The sequence below is a fragment of the Mya arenaria genome, chromosome 6 (assembly GCF_026914265.1).
Source record: "Mya arenaria isolate MELC-2E11 chromosome 6, ASM2691426v1".
Classification (NCBI taxonomy): domain Eukaryota; kingdom Metazoa; phylum Mollusca; class Bivalvia; order Myida; family Myidae; genus Mya; species Mya arenaria.
Window position 1 is genome coordinate 21,047,133 of NC_069127.1, and position 27,244 is coordinate 21,074,376.

Genomic DNA, 27,244 nt, shown 5'->3' on the forward strand with positions numbered 1-27,244 from the left:
GCTATGCTATTTGTATATTATGTGTTATTGATATATGTGTAATTTGAGCAAGTTATTTCAATATTTATTGTACTAGTTTATGTTATATTTTATTTATTTCTCTGTTAATTGAGCTAGATTTTGTACATTTTGATATGTCTTGTTATTTGTATATTTTCAGCTGAATGATGCCATAGGAAGCTGGGATGGTAGTAGTACCAAAGTTGGTAAGTCAGTACATGATTATGTGGGGTGACTGCTAGAAGGGGAGTGTGAGTGATGCAGGGGTATAGTTGTCCTCCTCTCACCCTGAGGTTGTGAGCTTTAGCCCCACCAGAGTGGATTAATGCAGTTGTATAGGTGACCACCTCTCACCAAGAGGTCGTGGGCTCGTGCCTTATCACAGTGGTCTAGCAGTATAGGCGACCACCTCTCACCAAGAGGTCGTGGGCTCGTGCTTTATCACAGTGGTCAAGCAGTATAGGCGACCACCTCTCACCCAGAGGTCGTGGGCTTGTGCCTTATCACAGTGGTCTAGCAGTATAGGTGACCACCTCTCAACAAGAGGTCGTGGGCTTGTGCCTTATCACAGTGGTCAAGCAGTATAGGCGACCACCTCTCACCCAGAGGTCGTGGGCTTGTGCCTTATCACAGTGGTCTAGCAGTATAGGTGACCACCTCTCACCCAGAGGTCGTGGGCTCGTGCCTTATCACAGTGGTCTAGCAGTATAGGCGACCACCTCTCACCCAGAGGTCGTGGGCTCGTGCCTTATCACAGTGGTCTAGCAGTATAGGCGACCACCTCTCACCCAGAGGTCCTGGGCTTGTGCCTTATCACAGTGGTCTAGCAGTATAGGTGACCACCTCTCACCAAGAGGTCATGGGCTTGTGCCTTATCACAGTGGTCTAGCAGTATAGGTGACCACCTCTCAACAAGAGGTCGTGGGCTTGTGCCTTATCACAGTGGTCAAGCAGTATAGGTGACCACCTCTCACCCAGAGGTCATGGGCTTGTGCCTTATCACAGTGGTTTAGCAGTATAGGTGACCACCTCTCACCCAGAGGTCGTGGGCTTGTGCCTTATCACAGTGGTCTAGCAGTATAGGTGACCACCTCTCAACAAGAGGTCGTGGGCTTGTGCCTTATCACAGTGGTCTAGCAGTATAGGTGACCACCTCTCACCAAGATGTCGTGGGCTTGTGCCTTATCACAGTGGTCTAGCAGTATAGGCGACCACCTCTCACCCAGAGGTCGTGGGCTTGTGCCTTATCACAGTGGTCTAGCAGTATAGGTGACCACCTCTCACCCAGAGGTCGTGGGCTCGTGCCTTATCACAGTGGTCTAGCAGTATAGGCGACCACCTCTCACCCAGAGGTCGTGGGCTTGTGCCTTATCACAGTGGTCAAGCAGTATAGGCGACCACCTCTCACCCAGAGGTCGTGGGCTTGTGCCTTATCACAGTGGTCTAGCAGTATAGGCGACCACCTCTCACCCAGAGGTCGTGGGCTTGTGCCTTATCACAGTGGTCTAGCAGTATAGGTGACCTAGCAGTATAGGTGACCACCTCTCACCAAGAGGTCATGGGTTTGAGCCTTATCACAGTGGTCTAGCAGTATAGGTGACCACCTCTCACCAAGAGGTCGTGGGCTTGTGCCTTATCACAGTGGTCTAGCAGTATAGGCGACCACCTCTCACCCAGAGGTCGTGGGCTTCTAAGCACAGTGGTCTAACAGCATAGGTGACCACCTCTCACCAAGAGGTCGTGGGCTTGTGCCTTATCACAGTGGTCTAGCAGTATAGGTGACCACCTCTCACCAAGATGTCGTGGGCTTGTGCCTTATCACAGTGGTCTAGCAGTATAGGCGACCACCTCTCACCCAGAGGTCGTGGGCTTGTGCCTTATCACAGTGGTCTAGCAGTATAGGCGACCACCTCTCACCAAGAGGTCGTGGGCTCGTGCCTTATCACAGTGGTCTAGCAGTATAGGCGACCACCTCTCACCCAGAGGTCGTGGGCTCGTGCCTTATCACAGTGGTCTAGCAGTATAGGTGACCACCTCTCACCAAGAGGTCGTGGGCTCATGCCTTATCACAGTGGTCTAGCAGTATAGGTGACCACCTCTCACCCAGAGGTCGTGGGCTTGTGCCTTATCACAGTGGTCTAGCAGTATAGGTGACCACCTCTCACCAAGATGTCGTGGGCTCGTGCCTTATCACAGTGGTCTAGCAGTATAGGCGACCATCTCTCACCCAGAGGTTGTGGGCTCGTGCCTTATCACAGTGGTCTAGCAGTATAGGCGACCACCTCGATTGTGGCTCGAGCCATACCAGAGTGATCTACTGGTATAGGTGTCCACCTCTCACCCAGAGGTTGTGGGCCCCACCAGAGTGGTCTAGTGGTAAAAGTGTCCACCTCTCAACCAGAGGTCATGGGCTCAAGCCCACCAGAGTGGTCTAGTGGTATAGGTGTCCACCTCTCACCCAGAGGTCAAGGGCTCAAGCCCCACCAGAGTGATTCAGTGGTATAGGTGTCCACCTCTCAACCAGAGGTCATGGGCTCGAGCCCCACCAGAGTGGTCTAGTGGTATAGGTGTCCACCTCTCACCCAGAGGTTGTTGGCCCCACCAGAGTGGTCTAGTGATAAAAGTGTCCACCTCTCAACCAGAGGTCTTGGGCTCAAGCCCACCAGAGTGGTCTAGTGGTATAGGTGTCCACCTCTCACCCAGAGGTTGTTGGCTAGAGCCCCACCAGATTGATACAGTGGTATAGGTGACCACCTCTCACCCAGAGGTCGTGGGCCCCACCAGAGTGGTCTAGTGTTAAAGGTGACCACCTCTCACCCAGAGGTCGTGGGCTCGAGCCCCACCAGAGTGGTCTAGTGTTAAAGGTGACCACCTCTCACCCAGAGGTCGTGGGGTCGAGCCCCACCAGAGTGATACAGTGGTATAGGTTACCACCTCTCACCCAGAGGTCGTGGGCTCAAGCCCCACCAGAGTGATCTAGTGGTATAGGTGACCACCTCTCACCCAGAGGTCGTGGGCTCAAGCCCCACCAGAGTGGTCTAGTGGTATAGTTGTCCACCTCTCACCCAGAGGTCGTGGGGTCGAGCCCCACCAGACAGAGTGATACAGTGGTATAGGTTACCACCTCTCAACCAGAGGTCATGGGCTCGAGCCCCACCAGAGTGGTCTAGTGGTATAGGTGTCCACCTCTCACCCAGAGGTTGTTGGCCCCACCAGAGTGGTCTAGTGGTATAGGTGTCCACCTCTCAACCAGAGGTCATGGGCTCAAGCCCTACCAGAGTGGTGTAGTGGTAAAGGTGATTACCTCTCACCCAGAGCTCTGGCCTCTCAAAAAGGACACAAGTACTGGTTTCTGCCCAGGGAATGGACTCAAGAGAGATTCGTATCAGCTAGCTTTCTTCATCATGAATACCAAAACCACTCCATTTAATATTGAAACATTGTATAGTTACTTATGGCGTTACCACATGATAGATTATTATTGCTCTAATGTAGTTAGATTGTACTGACTTTGCATTATAAGACTAACAGATTTGTAATCTGTACAGACTTCATGGCTAGTAGAAGCCATACTTTTGTATGTTTTCATGTAAAATTAAAGAATTATGTTTTGTAGAGATTGCAACTTCAATTTATGTTAAGATCCTGTATTAAACTATGTAAACTTGTTAGTTTTTTATGTTAATAGCTAATATCTAAACTTATTTAGTACAATCATTAAGTTTTTCATTTTCTTCAAAGACCAACATGTCATAAAATAACAATTATTTTTGGCAAATTAAATCAGAAATTATGCAAAAACAAAATTTGCGTTCTAAATTGCCCAAAACTAGGTAAATCTGAATCCATTCTTAATCAAATTTCACAAACATGTCCAGTTTCTAAACAATCATATTATTATAATAAGCTGAAAGTTTTAATTATTTGATTTGGCAACACAATTTAATATATGTAGTTCCTTAAAATTACCACCCAAATGATTAAATACACTTGAAAAGGTTTGTACCATGAATAGCCGTATTCTTTTGATGATTTAAATGTATTCTCCAAATATTTTCTCTTCAAGGGCCCTTGTTATAACACCTTTTGTGCCTGAAGTGTCTCGGCAGTTCCGTTATTTGGTTACCAGCAAGAGGCCGGCTTCTCCCACAATGCAACAGACTCATTGAACGAGACCGGACTACTGATATTATTGCTTAAGTGTGCTTAGAGTATCAGAGAGTTTATTGGATAATATAAGAAAATAATATGAAGAATTTTAGAGGTGGATTAGACTTTTGAAATGTGTTGCGACCATGATGATATAATGTATATATGAACATACTTGATCAGTGACTATGGCCAACTGTTTAAGGTATCACACTTTGACTCAGACTGTCCCAGACTCTATTCCAACTCAGCGACCTTGCTTATGATTAGTACTGGTTATGAATGGTCAATGATTTTTAATCTAATAGTAGATTTTTTACACTGCACATGTTTGCCCCCAGGGCTTCTTAAAGTTTAAAATCTCATCGGTCCAGTCCCGACGACTCCCCCCCCCATTCCCCCCTCCCGCTCCCCCCCCAAAAAAAATAATATATATATATATATATATAAAATAAGCATTATCAGCGAAGTTAATCAACACAGAAGTTATTGACAGCAAGAATGTCCCCTGGTTTTGGGTGTGTGGTATGGCAAGCACTGTTTGAGAATTACAATTTCTTTTTTTTTTACTGATTCAGCCCAAATTTAAAAAATTTTTTTTAGCCATTTTCTGTTACAGAAATCGGTCCGGCAAAGTCAAAATCGATCCTGACCGGCAAATTGTGGGTTTTGCGTTCGTCACTATCAAATTAAGCTATTAAGAGCTCTTTAGAGCTTAATTCTAATATGGTCACAGTTGCAATGTAATACAAATCTTACCTTTTATACACTGATATGATCTTTATTAGAGGAAACGTCAAAACAACTGATGGTCATATTTGCTCTTCTGTTTTTACAAGTTTGTTGTCGTCGACGTCTGCAATTTTAAATTGTCATGCAAAACCTTGAACCATGGCGATATCCCTATCAAACACTGTTCAAGAAATTAAATGAAGCTTGTTATAGACATTAAAAATAGTCCAGTAAGGTGTTTTTTTCAACTGAAATAAACAGACATGCATCGGTGTAAAAAATAATCTGCAGTACTTTGGTTTGCTATATTGATGGGCTTAAAGATAACTGTAGCAAAACATAGTGCATATATGAGCATTGGATTAAGAATAAGTAAAGTATGGCAATTAAATCGTCAAAATATTGCACGTATATTGTTGGTATTCTAAAGAATATATAAATAAAATGTTTACATTATCTTATTATGGAACACTCGAAACACAACACTCTTTAAATGGATGTTTGGTTTAAAGAAGATCCTAACTTAAACATTGATTTAAGGCAATCAGGACAGTGTTAGTAAAGGCAATTAGTGAGGAAAGGCTGACCGTTACGTAATTGTGTCACCTTTTAAGCTAATTATGATCAAATGAGAGGTCTCAAGTCAAAGTAATGTACATAAACTGTCACTTTAGTCAAGTCAAGGTGGTGGCTATCATTTTAACAATTATGTTATTCAGAGATAGCTATCTGGTCAACTTTTACGGGTCAGTGGTTAACTTTTCAATGACCGAATGCTGGTCAATCTTGGTCAAAAGGCTAAATAAGTAATTGCAACATTGACCTTTAAAGTTGTTTCAAAGTTTTTGATCAGTGAATCGTGAATATTGGATTTCATTTTGATTTCATGATATCGGACAGATGCTGATAACTAATTCAATAGATAGATGGTGAATTTATTCCCTTAACTTTTATTGTTCTGGATTTTAGTGATATTTGACTTCTCTCGGGTGACATTTGGATTTATAAATTGGATATTTTTTAATTTGTGCTGTGATTTTATTTGAGTTTATGGATATTAAGGTAATTTAATATACTTTCCTTCATTTTGCATTGTTAAATTTGGCAGCTTAAACAGTTCATAGTTCATTATTTGAAATTATTTGCTACAAAATTAACTTTTGAATTAACTGCAATTATATTTTTTAGTTATTTATTAAATGAAAAAAATAAAGTAATTTTAAGCTTTAATTTTTGCACTGAATAAATCAAAATAAACAATATTATATTCAAGCAATAACTGTCTTGTTTATAAATTATTGATCATTAATAGTATTATAATAGCTGACATTTCTAATTTGTATGCAGACATAAATTTATATCCTAAGATTAATGTTATGCAAAGCCATGCATAATTTATAAAGTAGCGTGAGAATGAACATGCATAATAACCTTTAATTGTTTCATTGAGACTTCTTAAATTTAATATTCAAATATTCCGGGCTTTTTTGTTTGAAACAATGACATAAACTTTACAGCTATAGAACCCTGTTGTTATTACGAATGAGGACAGTCTCATAGATTAGCTATTTTTCACCCATTACTGATTCCAATACATGTGTTTGAGGCCCTTGTAGCTGATTACGTGAGATATATTTTTTTATCAATCAATGGTCAAAGCTTATTGCCAATGACTTAATTACAAACAATTTAATTCTACCAATAGATTGTACCAGGGCCTCACCTGTGCCACGATTATGATCATGTAACTTGTGCATCTAAGAGTGAAAACTGTATTTGTATACACTATTAAGGAACCTAGTCTCAGGTATAAGATAGCTAGATAGTTGTAATTGTGAAGAAAGATAGTTTCACAGTTGTCATTGTGAAGAAAGATAGCTAGTTAGTGGTCATTGTGAAGAAAAATAGTTTAACAGTTTTCATTGTGAAGAAAGATAGCTTAACAGTTTTCATTGTGAAGAAAGATAGTTTAACAGTTGTCATTGTGAAGGAAGATAGTTTAACAGTTGTCATTGTGAAGAAAGATAGCTAGTTAGTGGTCATTGTGAAGAAAGATAGCTTAACAGTTTTCATTGTGAAGAAAGATAGCTTAACAGTTTTCATTGTGAAGAAAGATAGTTTAACAGTTGTCATTGTGAAGAAAGATAGCTTAACAGTTTTCATTGTGAAGAAAGATAGCTTAACAGTTTTCATTGTGAAGAAAGATAGTTTAACAGTTGTCATTGTGAAGGAAGATAGCTTAACAGTTTTCATTGTGAAGAAAGATAGATTATCAGTTGTCATTGTGAAGAAAGATAGCTAGATAATTGTCATTGTGAAGAAAGATAGCTTAACAGTTTTCATTGTGAAGAAAGATAGTTTAACAGTTGTCATTGCGGAGAAAGATAGCTTAACAGTTTTCATTGTGAAGAAAGATAGATTATCAGTTGTCATTGTGAAGAAAGATAGCTAGATAATTGTCATTGTGAAGAAAGATAGCTTAACAGTTTTCATTGTGAAGATAGCTTAACAGTTTTCATTGCGAAGAAAGATAGCTTAACAGTTTTCATTGCGAAGAAAGATAGCTTAACAGTTTTCATTGTGAAGAATTTAGATTGTTTAACAGTTGTCATTGTGAAGAAAGATAGTTTAACAGTTGTCATTGTGAAGAAAGATAGTTTAACAGTTGTCATTGCAAAGAAAGATAGCTTAACAGTTTTCATCGTGAAGGAAGATAGTTTAACAGTTGTCATTGTGAAAAAAGATAGTTTAACAGTTGTCATTGTGAAGAAAGATAGCTTAACAGTTTTCATTGTGAAGAAAGATAGTTTAGCAGTTTTCATTGTGAATAAAGATAGTTTAACAGTTATCATTGTAAAGACAGATAGCTAGCTAGGTAGTGGTCATTGTGAAGAAAGGTAGTTAGGTAGGTGTCACTGTGAAGAAAGATAGCTAGGTAGTTGTCAATGTGGAGAAAGATAGCTAGGTAATAAGTGATAGCTTAGGCTTTATGATACCTAATTTGAAACATATTTCTTTATAAGCTGTTCAATAACTCTGAGCAATTCATCTACCATGAAGTCAGCATTTTCTTTTATATCGGAATGCATAGTGCTATATTTTTGAGTGTTTGTGATAGGTTTTAGATACTTGTAGGCATTGTAGGAAAAGCCAATATTTTCATGTTAGACTGGTCATGTTGACAATGATATTGCAATTCACTGTTTGTTGTTATAATTGAATAAAGACTGACTTTTGTAAGAACATGCTTGACACCACCTGTGAGGTCCGGCTTGACTTACCCAGCTGTTATGTGAGGTCCAGCTTGACTTACCCAGCTGTTATGTGAGGTCCAGCTTGACTTACCCAGCTGTTATGTGAGGTCCAGCTTGACTTACCCAGCTGTTATGTGAGGTCCAGCTTGACTTACCCAGCTGTTATGTGAGGTCCAGCTTGACTTACCCAGCTGTTATGTGAGGTCCAGCTTGACTTACCCAGCTGTTATGTGAGGTCCAGCTTGACTTACCCAGCTGTTATGTGAGGTCCGGCTTGACTTACCCAGCTGTTATGTGAGGTCCAGCTTGACTTACCCAGCTGTTATGTGAGGTGCAGTGCAGAATTACTAATTTAGGAATAATAATTTCATAAAGCGTGATGGCGGTTGAAGAGATACCTAAAATGATACTTCCATTCTAATATAATATCATACCTTTTTCAGTGGTAATTTTTCTCTGATTGGGTTTTTTAAACATAATTTTTTCGCATTATTTTTTATTGATAATAAAAACTACCAACAAAAACTAGTATGTGCTATAATATAATCACATTACGATTGTAGCTTTTATTTTATTTATGTTATCATTAAATCTGATTTATAATATAGTTTTTTGATAGATTCTATAGCTAGTAAACTGAATTTTTTGAATATCTTCAGGCATAGTTGTCAGAAATACTTAAATTAATGATACAACCAATGTAATATGAGTAAATAGATATTATATTGAAAGGGATATTAAATCTATATATATATATAAAGCTACTGATATAAACTTTTTTAGATCTGAAAAGGTGTATAATTTGTATATTTCACTTGTCATTTTAGTCGGTAAAATGTAATTCTAGAAGTCATTATTGATAAAATCAGCTCTTAAGATTATAATGTTAATCTCCTTAGGATTCTGATATGCGTTTAATGTGGTTTAAAATTACATTTTTAAAGTGTCATCGAAAACTACGGACAATAAGATTGAATGATTAGGTCAAGTTAAACCTTATTAGCATCATAATTGGTAATTCTAACGTCCTGTTTATAGCCAGAATGGTTTGAGATTATGTTTGAAGTACATGTTTTGAATTAATATATGCCTTTACATGAAAAATGGTTGTGTATTTTGTTTCAAGTGACAGTATTAAGAGATGACATCTTTTAACTTTTCAGAAATACTATAAGTCTCGAGTGGTGGATTTACAAATGTGGTCTTACCATGTTCTGTTTTCAAATTACAGTCTTAATGAATTTTGATATCATTTTGAATTTGTTCAGAAGTGTAAAGTTTTCAGTGCTGGATTTTACAGAAACATGTGACTGTTTCAGGGAACCTGTTTTCCAGCAAGTTTTGGAACCATTACAATGATTATGCCGAACAATACAACTCCACCATCAAGAGGTAAACACTTCTATCAGATGATAAATAAATGTTTTTTCCTCATTTATTACTTCAATAATTACATAGTTTATTAAATCAGATTTTTAAAAAAAAAAAATTGGGTAATAAATTGACGAAAAATGGGAGGTCGGGACAGGGTGGACTGAGTTCCTGTGTTGTTAACAATTTTGAGTTTAACTTTTTTCCATGGCATAAATACAATAGTTTTATCTGATCTTCATGAAACTTGGTCAGACTATTTGTCAGCATGATATAAAGGACCTGTGTGAACATTGGTTATCTTTTGTAATAAACTAATTTAGAAACACTATAAACATTGCTACTGAATACATGCATGGGCTTTGTAGCTTCGACATTTGGAAGTGATGCTATCGTTACGTCTTACTGCACAGATACACAACCATGGTCAATGTCAACATATGTACCAAGTTTCATGAACATTTATATTTTCTGATATCACAACAGGGACATATTTTTTCATTTTCTAGGAAATTAGAAGAGAAATTTGCAGAAGACGAGTCATTTGTAGAGTTTCTGGAATTACGTCGGGGGAGTTCCGAGTTTACACTAGATGACCTACTTCAGCTGCCCGTACGTACTGACTATAAATGTTTGGCCAAAATTATATTACGATACCCTTATGTCTTTCCAATGAGGTCTGTTCATCATCATCATCATCATCATCATCATCATCATCATCATCATCATCATCATCATCATCATCATCATCATCATCATTGGCATCATCAACTTCAGCCCCAACACCATGCATCTTGCTAGTCTAAACTGGTATTTTATGCTTCCTGTACATTTATGCATAATGCTCTCTCTCTATACATAAGATTTTCTATACTATTACATATGCTGGTCCAACCTTGTAATTATATGATAGTTATGTCTTTGCTGGGGACTTTCTGCCTCTCTTAACTTACCTGGGATATAATTACAGGGTAAAATTTAGGTTTTATGGGAGATGCGGCATCTATTTATCTGAGGTAACATCCCAGGAATGACTTAGATTGCTGCCACGATTAGGCCAACGTTTCATTATTTTTCAAAACTTTAATTCTCACATCCATGTTAAATTTTGTCAAAGTAATGGCAAAAGCAGTTTTATCGCTTAAGTCACTTGAAAAGGCCGTGAACATCAGTCGAGGTTTGCCATATTTGCTTTTACGAGTATCAACTTTAGATCTGTTACCTTATTGTAATGTTTGTAAACTTACAGAATTATTTCATGCATTCAATTTTATTTCAGTGATGGTGAAACTGTTGTCTGTTTAAACATTGTGTAAAAATGGCACTGTTTGCCAAATGAATTATGAGAAATGTGATTCTTAATGAAATTTAAGCCTTTTTTCAGCGATTCTATTTGTATGCACCAAACTATTTCACAAACTAATAACACATACAAATACTTGTTGATTTATTGCACAAGATAAGTTTTGAATACAGTATTCTCCTTATTTATTCAAGTTTGTACGAAATCTTCTAATATTTAGTGTAACAAAAGCGATGATTATATTACGCTGGGGTTCTATAGCAGCAGTGTTTGTTTAGAGATGGTGTGTGATTCTTGTTAAATGACTGTATGATGATATATTTACTTTTCTGATGTTACCAAAATATGGCAACAGCTTACAGATAGACACTAATTCTGTCTGCAAATTTGGGCAAACGACTTCCATTTATATTGTGCTTTTCTTTCGGTTACTAGCTAAGACTTGAACTATATACAGTAAAGAAATGCTCAGCCTTTGTAAAGGGAGCTAACTCAAGCATATGACAGTTTGATAAATGTAGACGTTACTTCCCATGTTTAACAAACTAGAATCAATTATGTCAACTCTAAAAGGACAGCACATGTGCAGGTGTGGATCCTGGGTTTGATGGTAGAGAAGTTACACTAAATGGGGAGGGTGGGGGCAAGGGCATGCAAAAATGTCAAGGGGGTGGGGGGGTGGAGGGAGGCAGGTCCTCCGGTAACAATAAATTGGCTAGTTTAAGTCTAAAATTGAACATTTTGATGTAATGACATGCATAAATTTATTCTCTACCATATTTTGGAGGGGGCGCACTGACTGCATCCCCCAACCCCTCCCACCCTGAATTCGCTATTGATGTGGATGGCAAGTATTTGTAATTTGTAAGTGTATAAATTATATTTACGAGGCAAATGCGAATGATACATTTACCTAAATAAGTTGAAGGTATAAGATCACTCAAAATATTTTATCACCAGTAATCTAACTCCTAAATGATGACATTGTCACATTTTTTTAGGTGGGAAATGTTATGACCATTATGTATTACACGGTAAGTGTAGCAGTATACACACTTTATTTTGATTCGTGAGTGAGCTTCATTTCCATTTCCGGTGACATTTAAATGTCGAAAATTTGAATTTTTCAGAGTTAAGTTTAAAATGAATTGTTCAAGCTTGCATTGATTGTTACTACAAATAGGTTGGATAATCATAATTCCATAAATATTTTTTTTATATTATGTGTTATTTTATTTGATGGAAATGTTAAAGAAGTGATGAGATTTATACCAAAGAGATTTAAAAAGGTAAAACCTGAATCTATACGACTGGCTGTCACTTTCAAGAAACGGAAGAAAACAAAGGTAGTAATTATTTGTTTATTTTAATATTGCCAAAATAATTCCATCTAAAGATGTGATTTAAATTGCAGTTTAAATAGCCTTATTATACTATACCATTTAATAATGCTTGAATTAATTGGTTAATTAAAAGTTTGTCCTTGACCGCTGACTAGTCAATGCCTTGAAACTGGTTGAATGTTTTTCTAGACACATTAACCTTTTGCTTAAAGTTAATCGTTATATAAATTATCATCTTGACATTGTTATTGTCCATTACAATGCTACAGCTTACATAAATTTGATCTAGACCTGCTTTATGGAGATTTTTCCTTTAGAAAAAAATATATGGCTTTTTGAGTTATGAATTATGTGCGTTCAAGTGTTTACTTATAATTTAAAAGTCCGTCAGTTTCATGTCATAGAAATATAACCTACATTTCCAGCCTATATATGACATATCAGTCGCCAATAAGTACCACCCTAAATGGTAAAGATTCACAGTTTTACAACATTGTTTAAAATGAATATGAAGGTTATACTTTCCTTGAACGCTTCATCCTTCCTTATAATCTATAAGATTTTATACACTATCTTGTAAAGCACCAGTCAATTGTAACCATGGCCCCCCAGGTCTGGGGTTTATACCAGGGATAGCGGGGGAAATGGGCCATGTTTTTACCTATCAGGTGGCCCCGCAGTGTCGAGTGAGTGCGGTGGTTTTGTTTTCACGCCAAAAAGCGGGGAATTGGCCGTACCTAGGATGTCCAAGGGGTGTTGGGGCATGTGGCAGGTATTTTACCAACAGTGTGTCCCCGCAGGGAGGGGATTTTACCGAGGATTGGCTGGACCGAAAGTCAAAAACCCGGCTATTCCCTGACTTGGGTGGGACATGGTTACAATTAACTGGTGCATAACTATGACTTAGTTCATGTTGTTAATTGTTACTGCTTAGGACTAAAGCATTCTTCTTCAAAGATATTAATATGGTGTTTTATACGTTTTCCCGACCAAATTCAATGTTTCTTCTGCTGCTGCTGATATTGCTGTTGATTATGCAGCTGTTGTTGTTGTTGCTGCTACTATTGCTGCAGAAAATGATGATCTTCCTGTCAGTGTCTGAAATGTTCTGATGTTAATGTAATTATTGTGATTCTTGTGGAAATTTGTCTCATGGACTTTTTTGTAAGTTATTTTGGTGCTGAGATGATGAAACATGTTCTGTAATTCAAGTCCAATGTGTTGTTTATTGAGGATTTATTTCTGGTGATGTATTCTTACTTCTGTCCGTGATAATGCTAATGCTTGCCTAATACTGATGGTTCATCAATGCTGATGGAACTAAATGATGTTGCTATCAATACTGCTGGTGCTGCTAACGAAATGATGATGGTAGTGATTCTAACATTGTCATAGAAATGAATATACGATAAAATAGTGCACGCACTCATTTAGGAAACCATAATCTTGATAATTGATTTCAAATTTTGACAAAAATGTTTTATTATAGTTTGCGGTTGTAGTTAAAATATTCCTTGTGGTTGCATTTGTTTACTATCATGTACATCTAGATTATGACACTTAAAAATGAAACAGGAAATTCATTATGTCATCGGGCCTTTCTTTGAAAGTATTTTGGTTCATTGATATCATAATTTGTCACCAGACTTTCAATTTAGTCATTTTCCGATACATATTATTAATTTCAGAGGATCGCCCGATTTAAATGCAGCGTTTAATGTTGCGTATAAAACCACAGTTGTTTAAAATGAATTTCTGTTTGGGCGCGGAGAAACGACCTACCAATTAGTCAACCGATGTTATGTGCCATCAATTAATGGAGTTTACATTCACAAAACAAATGTTGTTGAATATAAAACCCACAAGTTTGTAGTATATGTTAGGCTCGATGTTTTTGCTCAAAATAATGTGTTTGTACAGTTGACAACAATGAAGTTTTAAACTAAAATGTTATCTAAGTCAAAGTATTTTCAGGACACAATAAAAAATGTTTGGTTATTGGTATTTCCCGACCAACTCACAAAAATTCCTGAGCAACCCGATTTTTTTAAAGCTAAGTATTAAGGTGACCCACCCTGAGTTTGTTCATCAATATTAAGTAAGGAATTTGGCATATTGAAATATTAGCTACTTAAGCTTGTTAAACTTAAGAACTTTCGAGACATAAGGGCCTGGGGCTGTATTCATAAAGCGTCTTAAGTCATTTTCTAACTTTTAAGTCAATTTCTTAAAAAAAATCATAGTTAAATTAAAAGAAATGTGTATAGGTGTATTTAACACTAACATACAGTTTTTTTTCAATAAGGTCAATGAAAATAATGTATTTTGGAAATTCTTTTTTTTCATATGACTAAAAGAAATACTTAAATTAGGAAAGTGACTTAAGTAAGGAAATAACTTAAAAAGAGTACCACACCTGATCTGATAAGGATATGATCGTGTTTGTTAAGTATCATTGCTATATTGGTGATTATATCTTGTGACTGAAACTAAATTTAATTTGAATCTATTTTATTTTTCTGCAATGCAGTCATTTTTTTCATTGCAACAATTCTTCCTAATCTGTGACTTCATGCAATTGCTATATTTTTTAACTTGTAACTTAATCTCTGTACTTTCACTCTTTCATTTAAAAGATTGTATATTGTGAATTTTTAACTAGGAAAAAGTGCACTTTTTTGTGACTGAAGAGCATTTATTCTGAATTAAAAGCATATTAATCTTGGACTTAAAGTGCATTAATGCACTAAAGTACATTTTTTCTGAGTTTAAAACAAAAAAAAATTCTGCATAATTAAAGCGCATATTTTCTGCGTTAAAAGTGCTTTTTTTCTGCATTTTTAATAAATGCGCATTTGGGTATGAAAATAATATTGAGAAGAGTATATAGGTAATGGGTTTTTTCCATCACAATAGTTCTTCCTGATCTGAGAGTATATAATTATAAAGTTTTGTACTTTTGCTATATTCTTTACCTAAATGCAACTGAATCTCGATAATTTGACTGTATTTTATTTAAAGGTTGTCTGTAATAGATAGTTCAGATCACAAACTGTGAAACACGAAACTGGTTTTGAATCTTAATATTGTGGTCATTATACATATTCTACAATGTTTTTAACTTTTGATAGAATTTTTGGAAATATCATTAGTTAGAAAATTGGCTGATATTTAATTAAAGGGTATGGTATATCGATCATTACAAGTCATTATAGGTTCCTATTTCATAATTCGATGCCTGTATTATCTCTTTTATAAATTGATGACCTCTTGACACATTTTTTATGCAAACTCGTGAAAGTGAAGGCTAGTTCAACGGCATGAAAAAGAATGATACAATTTCAATTTTAGTTCAAATCTATTTTCGTAGAAGAAATAGGTCAAGGTATTGAAATATATAAGGTGCTGGCAATATTCAGGCATAAGGCAAAAGCTTAAAAGTTGCCTGAGTTGGCTGTATCTTGAAAACCATTGAATACACACTTTAAAGTGAAAAATATGGTACAGTTATGTTCACTTTATAATGAACATATGAGCATGTGTATCATAAGGGCCATAACTCTGGCTATAACATTTGTTACATGTAAGTTATGCCCCTTGAATTATGAAATAAAAAATGGATGCTGAATTCTCATTTTTTCTTCTGCCATGCATTTTAAATCTACATGCATTAAAGAAAAGATTTTTTATCATGAATGAGACTAAAATTCCACTATCTGAGTGTTTTTCTGTGCTCATTCTGAAATACCTTTTGAAGTAATTGGTAACTGAGCTGTTAAAGTAAATATTAGCAAAGATAGGCTGGTTTTGTAGATAATTTGTTGGTAAATATGGGTGGTTATTGCCTGGGAGCAGTTTCGGCCAGGTTGCCCTTCTTACAGGGATACATAAAAATGTGGCCAAGGGTTTCATGAAATTTCATGTCTTTTTTGTATTTTAGTTGTTTTATATTAGACATTAAATTTTCAAATTAAACTAGCTGTACATGTTATTAAATACATTTTATTTATATGTAATATCTTCCGTTAGAGGAAGTTTGGAACTATTATTATAATTATACTTCCTAGAAAATTGCTAAAATTGCTTTCATTTTTATATATTCTGGCCTTAATTTGAAGTACAGAAACTTCTATCATTTTAAATAAAACTTCCGAAAGTGAAAACTACATCTTGAATTAAAATAAAATTGTTCGAGTACACTTTCGATCAGCTGGCATATTATAGTAGCAAATTCTTTCATATCTTATGAGAATAATTGTACAATAATGGTCCCCGCTATTAAGTGTTTGTGAGACTTGAAACTATGAAACTTCGAAACTTTATTAAATTTTTTTTGCAAAGTCAAACTTTTCATGTTTGGAAGAAAGACTTTCAAAACTGCTGGCAAGGAAGTTCAATTATTTTCAATTTCAAATATCCTAATCAAAGCCCTCAGATTGTGAAACAGGCTCTGGGGTGGTATTTAATATGCAACTCAAGTCAATTGTATGATCATACATCATTGCCTTCATTCACACTATTGGTCAGTAGTGAGTTATAAATAACAAGTAATACGATTAGCTACATCGTTCTTAGATCCACTCAAGACCAATACATTTACTCTTCTATTACATTAACAGCTTTTAATGTTTTGGAATGAACAATGTTATGTCCTAGGTCAGTACATTTGGGGATGGTACTGATGTTGGAGGATTGTACAGTGTACTTGTACATAGGGGTGAAACTCTCATACATGAATGTCAAGATGAACTGATGTGAAAAATTGAAAATTGAGTAATTGTTGAAGCTGTAATTATTATTTTCACTGGTTTGAAATTACAGATTTCTATCAGTGGATATTATGATGTTGTTGAAAATGAAGGTGCTGGTTAAAAATTCGGGACTGATTAATAAATAAAAAAAAGAGTTTAATGTCACAAAATGCTGGATAAAATACAATTTGGATGATATATATCGTGTCATTAACCTTTATTGTCAGGAAAGGTAGTTTATTGAGCAGCATTAGGGAAGCTTTACCTATTATGAATTATGAATCTTTATATAACTGCCACTTCCTTGAAGGAAGATACATTGCCTTTTGAATAAGACTTTTGAAAATATTCTGTTTCAGGACATTTCCTCTATTTGTATAAGCGGTTATGATTTTTTTTAAATGATTAGAAAAGGTAAATAATTGGCTGGATCTGGGTGTGACTTTATTTTTTGTTAGTATTGACACTCCCATTTGCTTCAAATTAAGGAGAGCCCTAAAAGGAGCTATTAAATAAAGCCAGCTTTGCCTCTTGGCTGTGCTTCCCACCCTCAAAGACCTACTGCAGCCCCTAAAAGTGACCCCAGAACCCCTCACTAAAATGGATTCAGCCATTCATCTGCCTGTATAAGTCAATCATATCCATGTAACTATTGTTACAATTTACTTGCACAAATTTGAATAAAAGAATATGTTTGCATGTATTTACTCAATGGTTAAATGAAAGGCAGGATTTGACTACCAAAAAATAGTGATTTGAAGATATTATGGTGGTTCTCATTAGCAGTATATAACAGGTCAAAATGTACGTAGGTAATGTAATATCTGATGTATTCAAAGCTTTGATAAGTACATGGCGTAAATTCGTTACTTTCAAAGTCAGAAAAGCGTGAAGTTTCCCATCAATGATAGATATCATTAGAATGATGCGTTAAAATAACAGCGAAAAGTTTTATGTCAGCGAGATGAAAACGTTTGTTTTGCATACCGAAGTCTTTACTTGGACGTAAAAAATAATGACTGAATATTATTCGTAAAGTATCGTAATAGTGAGCATAACTATCAAGTTGCACGAGAAAATAATTAATGTATGGAATGATGACTTTAATTGTCAAAACTGTGTCATGTCAAGTGTTGAAAGTGGATGTTACATGATGTTATGATGATAATTGAAACTTGACTATGCATCAGGTGCCCGACTTCAAAAAAAGGGAACAACAATTAAAGTGCAATTATTTGGACACTGGTTTTTAAAGAGGTCAACGCTGCTGGATAGGCTAGTATTACCGTCGACAAGTCATATTTAAATATATATTTCGACAAATACCGCTGTTTTAACAGCCGGGAAGAATTGTAGGGTGCCCTCTGCTTGGGTCATGTGATATCTGGTTTTAGGTTACCATGGGTAGCGTTGGTGCGGACTTTACTGTGGAATTGCTCCTTGTTGTTTTTGAAAGTGTCTATGGATTTGTTCATTAATTTGGTGTTAATTATTTGTGTATACAGTGGCCCATTTTCGATAACTTGTGGAATTTGGATGTTTTAAAGAAGTGTTTTTATATCATATTACTGAACAAAAAAACAAATAGTATGAAAAGATGAAAACAAACAAGGCTATGACCTTTGATATGAGATTGGAAAGATTTTCGGACTGTTAACTTTTATTATTATATTTCGGTCATAATTTGCCTTTGAAAAGGCCTGTGTATCCAATATAAGATGATTATCATGCTTATGGAAGTTTAATAAAATCGCACGGGATGTGTCGTAACTTTGAATTATAATCTGCTGTTCTATGATTTACTTTCGAAGAGGATTTTTAAAATCTGTTTATCAATGTCGAGTGGGCCATGAAATTTGGTGTTATAATGCTCACGAAATCATATACATTTTTTAGCGAAAATTTTAATACCCTCTTTTCCATATGAAAAGGCACACATAATTGTTGAAGATTATTTATGTAAGGATATCAGTGACTGGATGGTTTTTTGACGTAAATATGTGAAAAATGTCAATGGTGGATGTAAAAAAACGTACATGGTACTTTAAAGGTTACCTTAGTTAATACACTACATAAACTACTTTATTAAATGTATTATGTAAGAAATCACAGCTTTTCCATAATAATGGAATTATAACCAGTGTAGTGTAAGCTAATTAAAAGTTATAAGAAAAGTTATTTAATTTAAGTAACTTATAATTATTATGGATTTTTTTATCGTGTTCATTTTTAGTTTGAAATCAATTTTTATCAATGTAGAACAGGGAAATTATGATAATAGTACACTATTCAAACTAGTGTTGAAACAGATAACAGGTAATAAAATTGCCTTTACTGTTTGTTGAAAGATAATGTTATCACGCGCCTTTTTGTGTTTACCTGGATTAAAATATTTTAATAACCACTTAAGCTCTAATTTATTTAGAAGTAAATAAAGGAATTTTATTAGGGCAACATTGCATCAATTTGTATTCGACATAAGAGTTATTGAAAGTGTGTAAGCAAGCTCTCAAATATAGTCAAATGCATGAGGAAACCCATGCTTTATAGGAGTTTAAATTATGAACATAATGAAGATACGGAGATAATCCCTTGTAAACACAGTGGGTGTTAAAAAAGAACAGTTATCTTAGGTAGTTCATGACAATATGAGTGACTATACAGGTAGTCGGATAGCAGAATACACATCCAATCAAGTGTTGAATAAAGATGATGATAGAAATGGTATGTTTGTGAGAAATTATGATTCTAACATGATGGAGTGTTACCTTGAACATGAGGATGATGACTGTGGATTTAAATCTCTCCCAGAGTATGCGTTGCGACAGTTATTCTCTGAGGGAGGAAACAGTCTGTCCTTGTCACGATCAATGAAGGACACTACATGGAGGAACATTCCGGATATAATCACTACGCCTGACTCCCCGGCTACAGCGAGGAAGAAGCGACGGGCCCCAGACCCACCTTCAGGCCTTGTTTTTGCTCGTTCAAAGTTTCCATCGAGCGATGACATTGTTGATCATAAAACGAAAAACAAGAAAAAGCACCTAATCACGGGCAGCCAGACTCTGCGTCCAAAGAGTTTGAGCCCGGGCAGACTGCAGGCTGACTTATTTGATGAGCTGATAGGAAAGCTTGATTCGAAGTCACCATCCCCTGTCGGCTCACCCAGGGTGACTAGAGCCAAGACTTTACTTAGCAAACTCAGATCACCAAGGATACACCACAAAGGTTCTAGGCGGAAACGAACAACCTCAAAAGAGGAGGAAGAGGCTGGTTTTCGCTCGGGCGGCTCCAGCGTTGCTTCGTCTTTTGATGAGACTGATGGAGTATCAGGGCCATCCTTGCTGTTTGGGGTCCTAGCTTTCATCCCAGAGAGAGATGTTGAATTTGAGGTATTTTCTGTTGTAATTTTCACACTTTCATAAGTATTCATACTATTAATATTTTCATTTGAATCGGGCGATTCTTAGTCTTGCATTTTTTGTTGTCTTAATACACTCTAATCGTTGTTTTGTTTTGGTGATCGTTGTTTGAACAATGAAAAGTTAGAACACATGTATCAATCTCTTTTGCCCTCGCTTGATGTGACTTGAACTCTAAAATTATAATGTCAGCACATTCATATCAATAAGTGTACTTATTTTAACCATGTCCAATTCTGCTCATGTGTGACCAACTGAGTGCCGGTCGGATTTTCCTTGTAGAGTTATGACCCTTGATGGAATCGTTTAGTTACGTGGTGTTTTTAGTTGATGGAAATTCTGCTGGAATGGCAGATTGAAGATTTTCTAATGAACACAAAAATTATTTAGAAAAATATGTTTTCTTCTTTTGGGGGTTGTTACTTTCAAGAGCGTACAAATATGTCGCAAATGTAAGCCTGTTTGTCAGATATTATCAAAGTTATACATTGGACTATACAACCAAGCGCTATCATTTATTGATAAAATATATTTCCTTTAATTACCGGTACTTGTCAATTAGATTGGTTAAATGACAACCAGCATCCTTTAAATTGTGATGAAAAGTCTATACAGTAAGCTGGTACTTTAAACATCTTGGCTTTTCTTACAGTTCTTTAAAATGTAGGCAAATGAAAACCATTAATAAATTTCAAATTCTTAAAAAAAGCAATAAAAATGAGAAAAATTTATTTATAAAGATGTTGATATATAAAGATGTTGATATATTGAAAAGAGTTAGTTATGCTCAGCTATAAGGATTAGATTTCCACCCACCAAACAATACATCTTTTCTGTTTATTAAAAGCTTTTCGCCTCAAGTATGCACTTTGTCAAGTTGGCGTACACTGATTTGTCAGCGACACCTACTTCATTTGCATTTATGTTAACTTTGAAGTTACATCTTACATAAAATATCATTATTTTTTGTAACATTTAAAATGCTTTCAAATGAGAGCTTTTGAAATAAAATTGCTGCTCGCCCAAATAAATGAGAGTATATGTAATAGTTAGATAACATGTAGATACATGAAATAATATTTTAATGATCAAGAAAGGTTCGTTCGCTATGCTCACTGCCCATTCTTAATAATTAAAATATTATTTCAAGTCTTTTAACTGTCTTAGATAACTATGTCATTGACTGACACATTGTCAGCACCAGATCTGACATAGGGAGTGTGTATCAAATGAGCGGCAGTGGGCGGACCTTTAAACACCAGCGAAAGTTGATATTCTTAATGATTAAGCCTATAGCTAGTACTTAATGATTGCCTTTCTGTAATTTCAATAGCTAGAAGTGTAGGTTGTATTCTCATTATTAAATGACATAAGGGCCATCTTTTCAATACATGAGCGTAAGACACAATATTTTACGATCAAGAATTTCAGTTCAATATTTAGTGAGTGTTAAATTAGTCGCATTCAAAGTCATAAACTGATAAATTATGCTCTCTGAATTTCGAAAATATAAATACAATAACTAATCGGAAAAAGTAATGCGAAAAAGTGATCGTAAAAAAGGTGCCTTGAGAAAAGATGGCCACATTGTGTTTAAAAGTACAGTCACTGACACTTTGTCTATATGAAGAAATAATTCTTCATAGATTCGTTGTAGCTTCTTCGACTATAACCTTTTTATTGACAAGAAGTACTTTGAAAACAAAGAAATTGTACCCTATGCAAAACAAAACGTCTGGTTCAACAAAACCTCAAGGTTAAAACTTTTTTAGTATTCTTTGTCAAGAGCCATCTGATGTGCATAATTCTATGCTGTTTGTCATTGTGTGAAATGTTGAGGACATGAATGTTTAAATAGTTACATTTTAAGTGATAAAATATTTGTTTTATGTGTATTGAAATGATAGGATATTGAAATGACTCAGACAATGCGAATGTCCGTCGGACAGTCGGACATGTCCGGTATATTTTCATTTTGACCGACGAAACTTTTGTTTTGGTCGGTCACAATGTCCGGTGAAAAAATACAGTCAGCACCGTTTAATTTTCGGAAAATTTACTTTCAGTTTCTAAATAAATGTTCAGAGGTATTTTTAACTATTATATCATGATTATTCAGCGTGTTAATCCGTGTATCACTATTTTTAAATCCTGTTTCGACATGTTTCCGTAAAAGCCGATAAAACGCGTAAGGTTCCGATTTCAGCTCGTACTCTAATACTCTTATTTTACGGAAATGTGTTTTTTGGGAGGCAAGGGAAGAAAAAAATTATGACATAAGATCCGAATATTGATTTTTTTACATATGTTTAGCTTTTTTTGTAATTTATTATAGTACTGTAGGACAAATCTAACCAAAAAGATCTCAACCTGTTATAATGGGGAATTACAAAACTTATTTTAAAAAGAGGCTTTAAATCAAGGTTTAGACTGATGTAACTGAATACTGTTTGTAACATTGCGACAGGTAAAAATTTGGTGCGACAGGTAAACTTTCAGTGTTTACCTGTCGCAGTGTCCTGTGAAGAAGAAAAAGTTTTCGCGTTGTCTGAAATGTCACTGACATGCTAGCAATGCCGGACCTAGGATATTTCCTTCAGATAGAAAAACATGAATGTGTGTGAGAAACATAATTATAATGAAAACAATGTATTTACCCTGTCAGGACAATGTTTAAAACCCAGTGTACCCTGTCAGGGCCATGTTTGAAACCCAGTGTACCATGTCAGGGCCATGCTTGAAACACAGTTAACCATGTCAGACCATGCTTGAAGCACAGTTAACCATGTCAGACCACGCTTAAAACACAGTATACCATGTCAGGGCCATGCTTGAAACACAGTTAACCATGTCAGACCACGCTTGAAACACAGTTAACCATGTCAGGACAATGTTTGAAACCCAGGGTACCTTGCCAGGGCCATGCTTTAAACACAGTTCACCATGACAGGACAATGTTTGAAACCCAAGGTACCATGTCAGGGCCATGTTTTAAACAAAGTTTACCGTGTCAGGACAATGTTTGAAACCCAAGGTACCATGTCAGGGCCATGTTTTAAACAAAGTTTACCATGTCAGGACAATGTTTGAAACCCAAGGTACCATGTCAGGGCCATGTTTTAAACAAAGTTTACTATGACAGGACAATGTTTGAAACCCAAGGTACCATGTCAGGGCCATGTTTTAAACAAAGTTTACCATGTCAGGACAATGTTTGAAACCCAAGGTACCATGTCAGGGCCATGTTTTAAACAAAGCTTACTATGACAGGACAATGTTTGAAACCCAAGGTACCATGTCAGGGCCATGTTTTAAACAAAGTTTACTATGACAGGACAATGTTTGAAACCCAAGGAACCATGTCCGGGCCATGTTTTAAACAAAGTTTACCATGTCAGGACAATGTTTGAAACCCAAGGTACCATGTCAGGGCCATGTTTTAAACAAAGTTTACTATGACAGGACAATGTTTGAAACCCAAGGTACCATGTCAGGGCCATGTTTTAAACACAGTTTACTATGACAGGACAATGTTTGAAACCCAAGGTACCATGTCAGGGCCATGTTTTAAACACAGTTTACTATGACAGGACAATGTTTGAAACCCAAGGTACCATGTCAGGGCCATGTTTGAAACACAGATTACCATGTTAGGGCCATGTTTTAAACACAGTGTACCATGTCAGAGCCATGTTTTAAACACAGTTTGGGCCATGTTTGAAACACAGATTACCATGTCAGGAACATGTTTTAAACACAGTTTACCATGTCAGGGCCATGTTTGAAACACAGTTTACCATGTCAGGGCCATGTTTGAAATACAGTTTACCATGTCAGGGCATGATTTGAAACAGTTTTCCATGTTTAAACACAGTAGGACCATGTTTGAAACACCTATTACTATGTCAGGGCCATGCTTGAAACACTGATGACCATACCAAGGCCATGTTTAAAACACAGTTTACCATGTCAGGACCATGCTTCAAGCACAGTTAACCACATCAAAGCCATGTTTGAAACACAGTTAGCCATGTCAGGGTCATGTTTGAAACAATAGTATACCATGTTTGAAACAATAGTATACCATGTTTGAAACAAAGATTACCATGTCAGGGCATGCTTGAAGCACAGTGTACCATGTCAGGGCCATATATGGCAAAGTTCACTGTAACATTTAGTTACTAAGTTTTTAATGAGAAGCATTTACTGCAGGAACATGTAAAAATTGAAACTCGGTCAAATTCATTAAAAAGCATGGACAACAATGGAATGTCATCATGGACTAATGGTTAAACTTGTCCATTATGGTTAAAGTTAATAGACTGTAATGTGAAGATGATGATTATGTAATTATGTAAATGTATTTGTAACTAACAGTAGTGACAAATTTAAGGACACTCAGACATACTTCAAAGAAGAGTAATCAAGTTATTATACTGATCACTATCTATCTATGTAGGTAACCGTATTGCTATTATATTCTGTCCATGTAACGAAATCTGTAAAGGGAGTTTAAAAATAAAAGTCAATCCGCACATATTTTTTACATTTGTTTATTGATAAGTAAAAGGAATTTCTAAGTGGCGACACATACGATCCCTTTTTCGTAATGATACATGATGTTTTTTGGTACATTCTTTGCTCGACATTTTTTGGTAAAAAACATTAATATTAATATATGAATAGTTAATAAAAGTGAAACATTATTTTGACAGTTTATGAGGCATGCTCTGATCAAACTATTTTATGTCGATGTAGAACTAAAATAGGCATGATCAGATTTTTGGGGTTTCTTGCTAAAAAAATAAAATTGTCTGCAGGTGGATGGAAAATAAAAATCAGCAATTTTCTAGTTAACTTTTCGATTCGATCAAATGTAAAGTTATGGTTTGTGTTATTTTAACATAAAAAGGAAAATTATCTTTATTAGTTCTGTGATTTGCTTCTGCCAAATTAACCCTTTGCATGCTGGGTAAATTGTCGTCTGCTCAAAAATGTCGTCTGGTTTATTCTAAATTTCTTTAAATTTACTTAAAACTTTGGGGATATATTGACTGAGTGGCAAACAGCTTGGAACCTGACCAGGCGCAGAGTAACTCGGTGTCTGGTCTGGTTCCAAGCTGTTTGCAAAGCCTTTAAAATCGCCATCAGCAGCCTAAGGGTTAATGTCTAGCTCTTTAAAAAGTATAAAAAAAAAGCCCATCTCAATATGTTCCGCTGAGATAAGTTTTCGCCACTCTTAAAATTCCTTGTCTCTCATATACTTCAGTATATGTATATAATATGCCAGCAGTATAAAAAAGCATTGTCCAGCACAAATTAAGGGATGGAGGATTTGTTTTCAAGCTGCATTTTTTGTCTAAAAAAAGCAAACAAAAATTGGGTCAGTGGATCAAAGTAACGAAAAATAAAAAAGGCTTTATTTAAGTTAAATGGTTAAGTTTAATAGAAGGTTAAAGATATGAGAGAGGAATTTAATGTGCCTTCAATGTTTTTGAATATGGATATACGATCCTGCATACATTAACTCATATTTGACGGGACAGTTGAATAGACTATTTCAATCCTATCCATTACATACTCATAATGCGTCATATTACAGGTAAATATTTGAGGATGTATACCTTACATTCCCATGTACATAAGGCGTTGCGGAAAAAGAATTATTGATTTTAGAGCAATTAGTTTCTTGGTACAAAAAAATGCATTCCCATATAAGGAATGCTATTATAATTTAACCACAAAAAGCAGACATATATGGTGCTATAGGAAATATGAAATAAGCAGAAGATGTGATGTCATTTTAAATATCCTGTGACCAAAATTAGAATGTTTAGGCCCATTGCTTGTACCAGTATTTGTTTTATAACATGTTTTAAAGGTCCATGGTAATATAAAAGGTAATTTACGTTTCTATTTGATGAATGTATGCTTATTAACTTGATGTGATGCAAAGAAACTGATACTTAATAGACCCATCTCTGCTCAGTCACGTTTCATATGATCGATACGCTTTTTTCTTTGTTTATCATTAGGCCGACTGTTCAAAACTGTTAAAGTTAACGTTTTTTACTTGATTGTTTTTAACTTTCAAATCGATACTGCTCTGGAAAATGAATGGATACACACTTCACAGTGATCTTTCAAACAAGATTTGAGACAACTGTTTCAACTTGGCTTGTTTATTTTTGAATATGTGAGCACATCATCCAATATTTCATGTTTAAAAGTTAACAACGATGTTGTTAATCACAGTGTTAACTTTAACAAAGTTCTGGACAATCGGTCCAATGTTTGTTAAAGAAAACAATGGTGCTTGTCATGTTCTTTCTGTCAATGTCATGACAGCATGGTCTTACAAAACTTAAACTGTTGGTTATATTAACGTGACGGCATTCAAGGTGATAAAACTTTGTGCAAATGTTACCAGCTGATATATTGCGATACTTAAAATTCAAGGCCCATAACTGCGAGTCTTAGATAAATGTCAAGTAATGAACCCAGACCAACTGCAAGTATAATATTGACCCTGAACAAGTAAGGAAAATCCAGAATCTGACGGTATCTGTCTGCATTCACATCAAGTTGGAAGTGTACATTTCTGAAAGATTAAGATTTAATAAGGAAGGAAGTCTGAACAATTATGCATATTAATTGTCCATAAAATATAATTATTTGACAAGAAAATTGGGCTGTCTGCTCCAATATATAATTGCCTTTCAGTGCTTCAGGAATGTCAGCTTTTTGTCATAATGATAGGAAAACTTACCTGTTCTCCAACTTTCTAAATACAGAATTATTAAAATGGAACAGGTAGTTCTTTTTATGGGGAATTGAAAACACTTCTGCTGGTAAGTGATATTTTGTGTTCTTCCTTGTTTTTCATCTTTATTTTTGTCATTTTCAGTGGGTATTT

At 35.7% G+C, this 27,244-nt stretch overlaps 1 protein-coding gene across 5 annotated transcripts in view; it reads left to right on the forward strand.

The window, feature by feature from the left end:
- LOC128237152 (uncharacterized) overlaps positions 1-27,244 on the forward strand; it is a 119,749-nt gene that overhangs the window by 25,666 nt on the left and 66,839 nt on the right. For 3 of the 5 annotated variants that reach the window (XM_052952425.1, XM_052952424.1, XM_052952426.1), the window contains 3 exons: positions 161-206; positions 9,455-9,527; positions 10,016-10,118. In XM_052952425.1, coding sequence (XP_052808385.1) covers positions 161-206; positions 9,455-9,527; positions 10,016-10,118 — 222 coding nt within the window. Of the gene's footprint in view, positions 1-160; positions 207-9,454; positions 9,528-10,015; positions 10,119-11,924; positions 12,156-17,870; positions 20,299-27,244 lie in introns of those variants that run through there. The other 2 variants (XM_052952427.1, XM_052952423.1) reach the window with 2 other exon arrangements.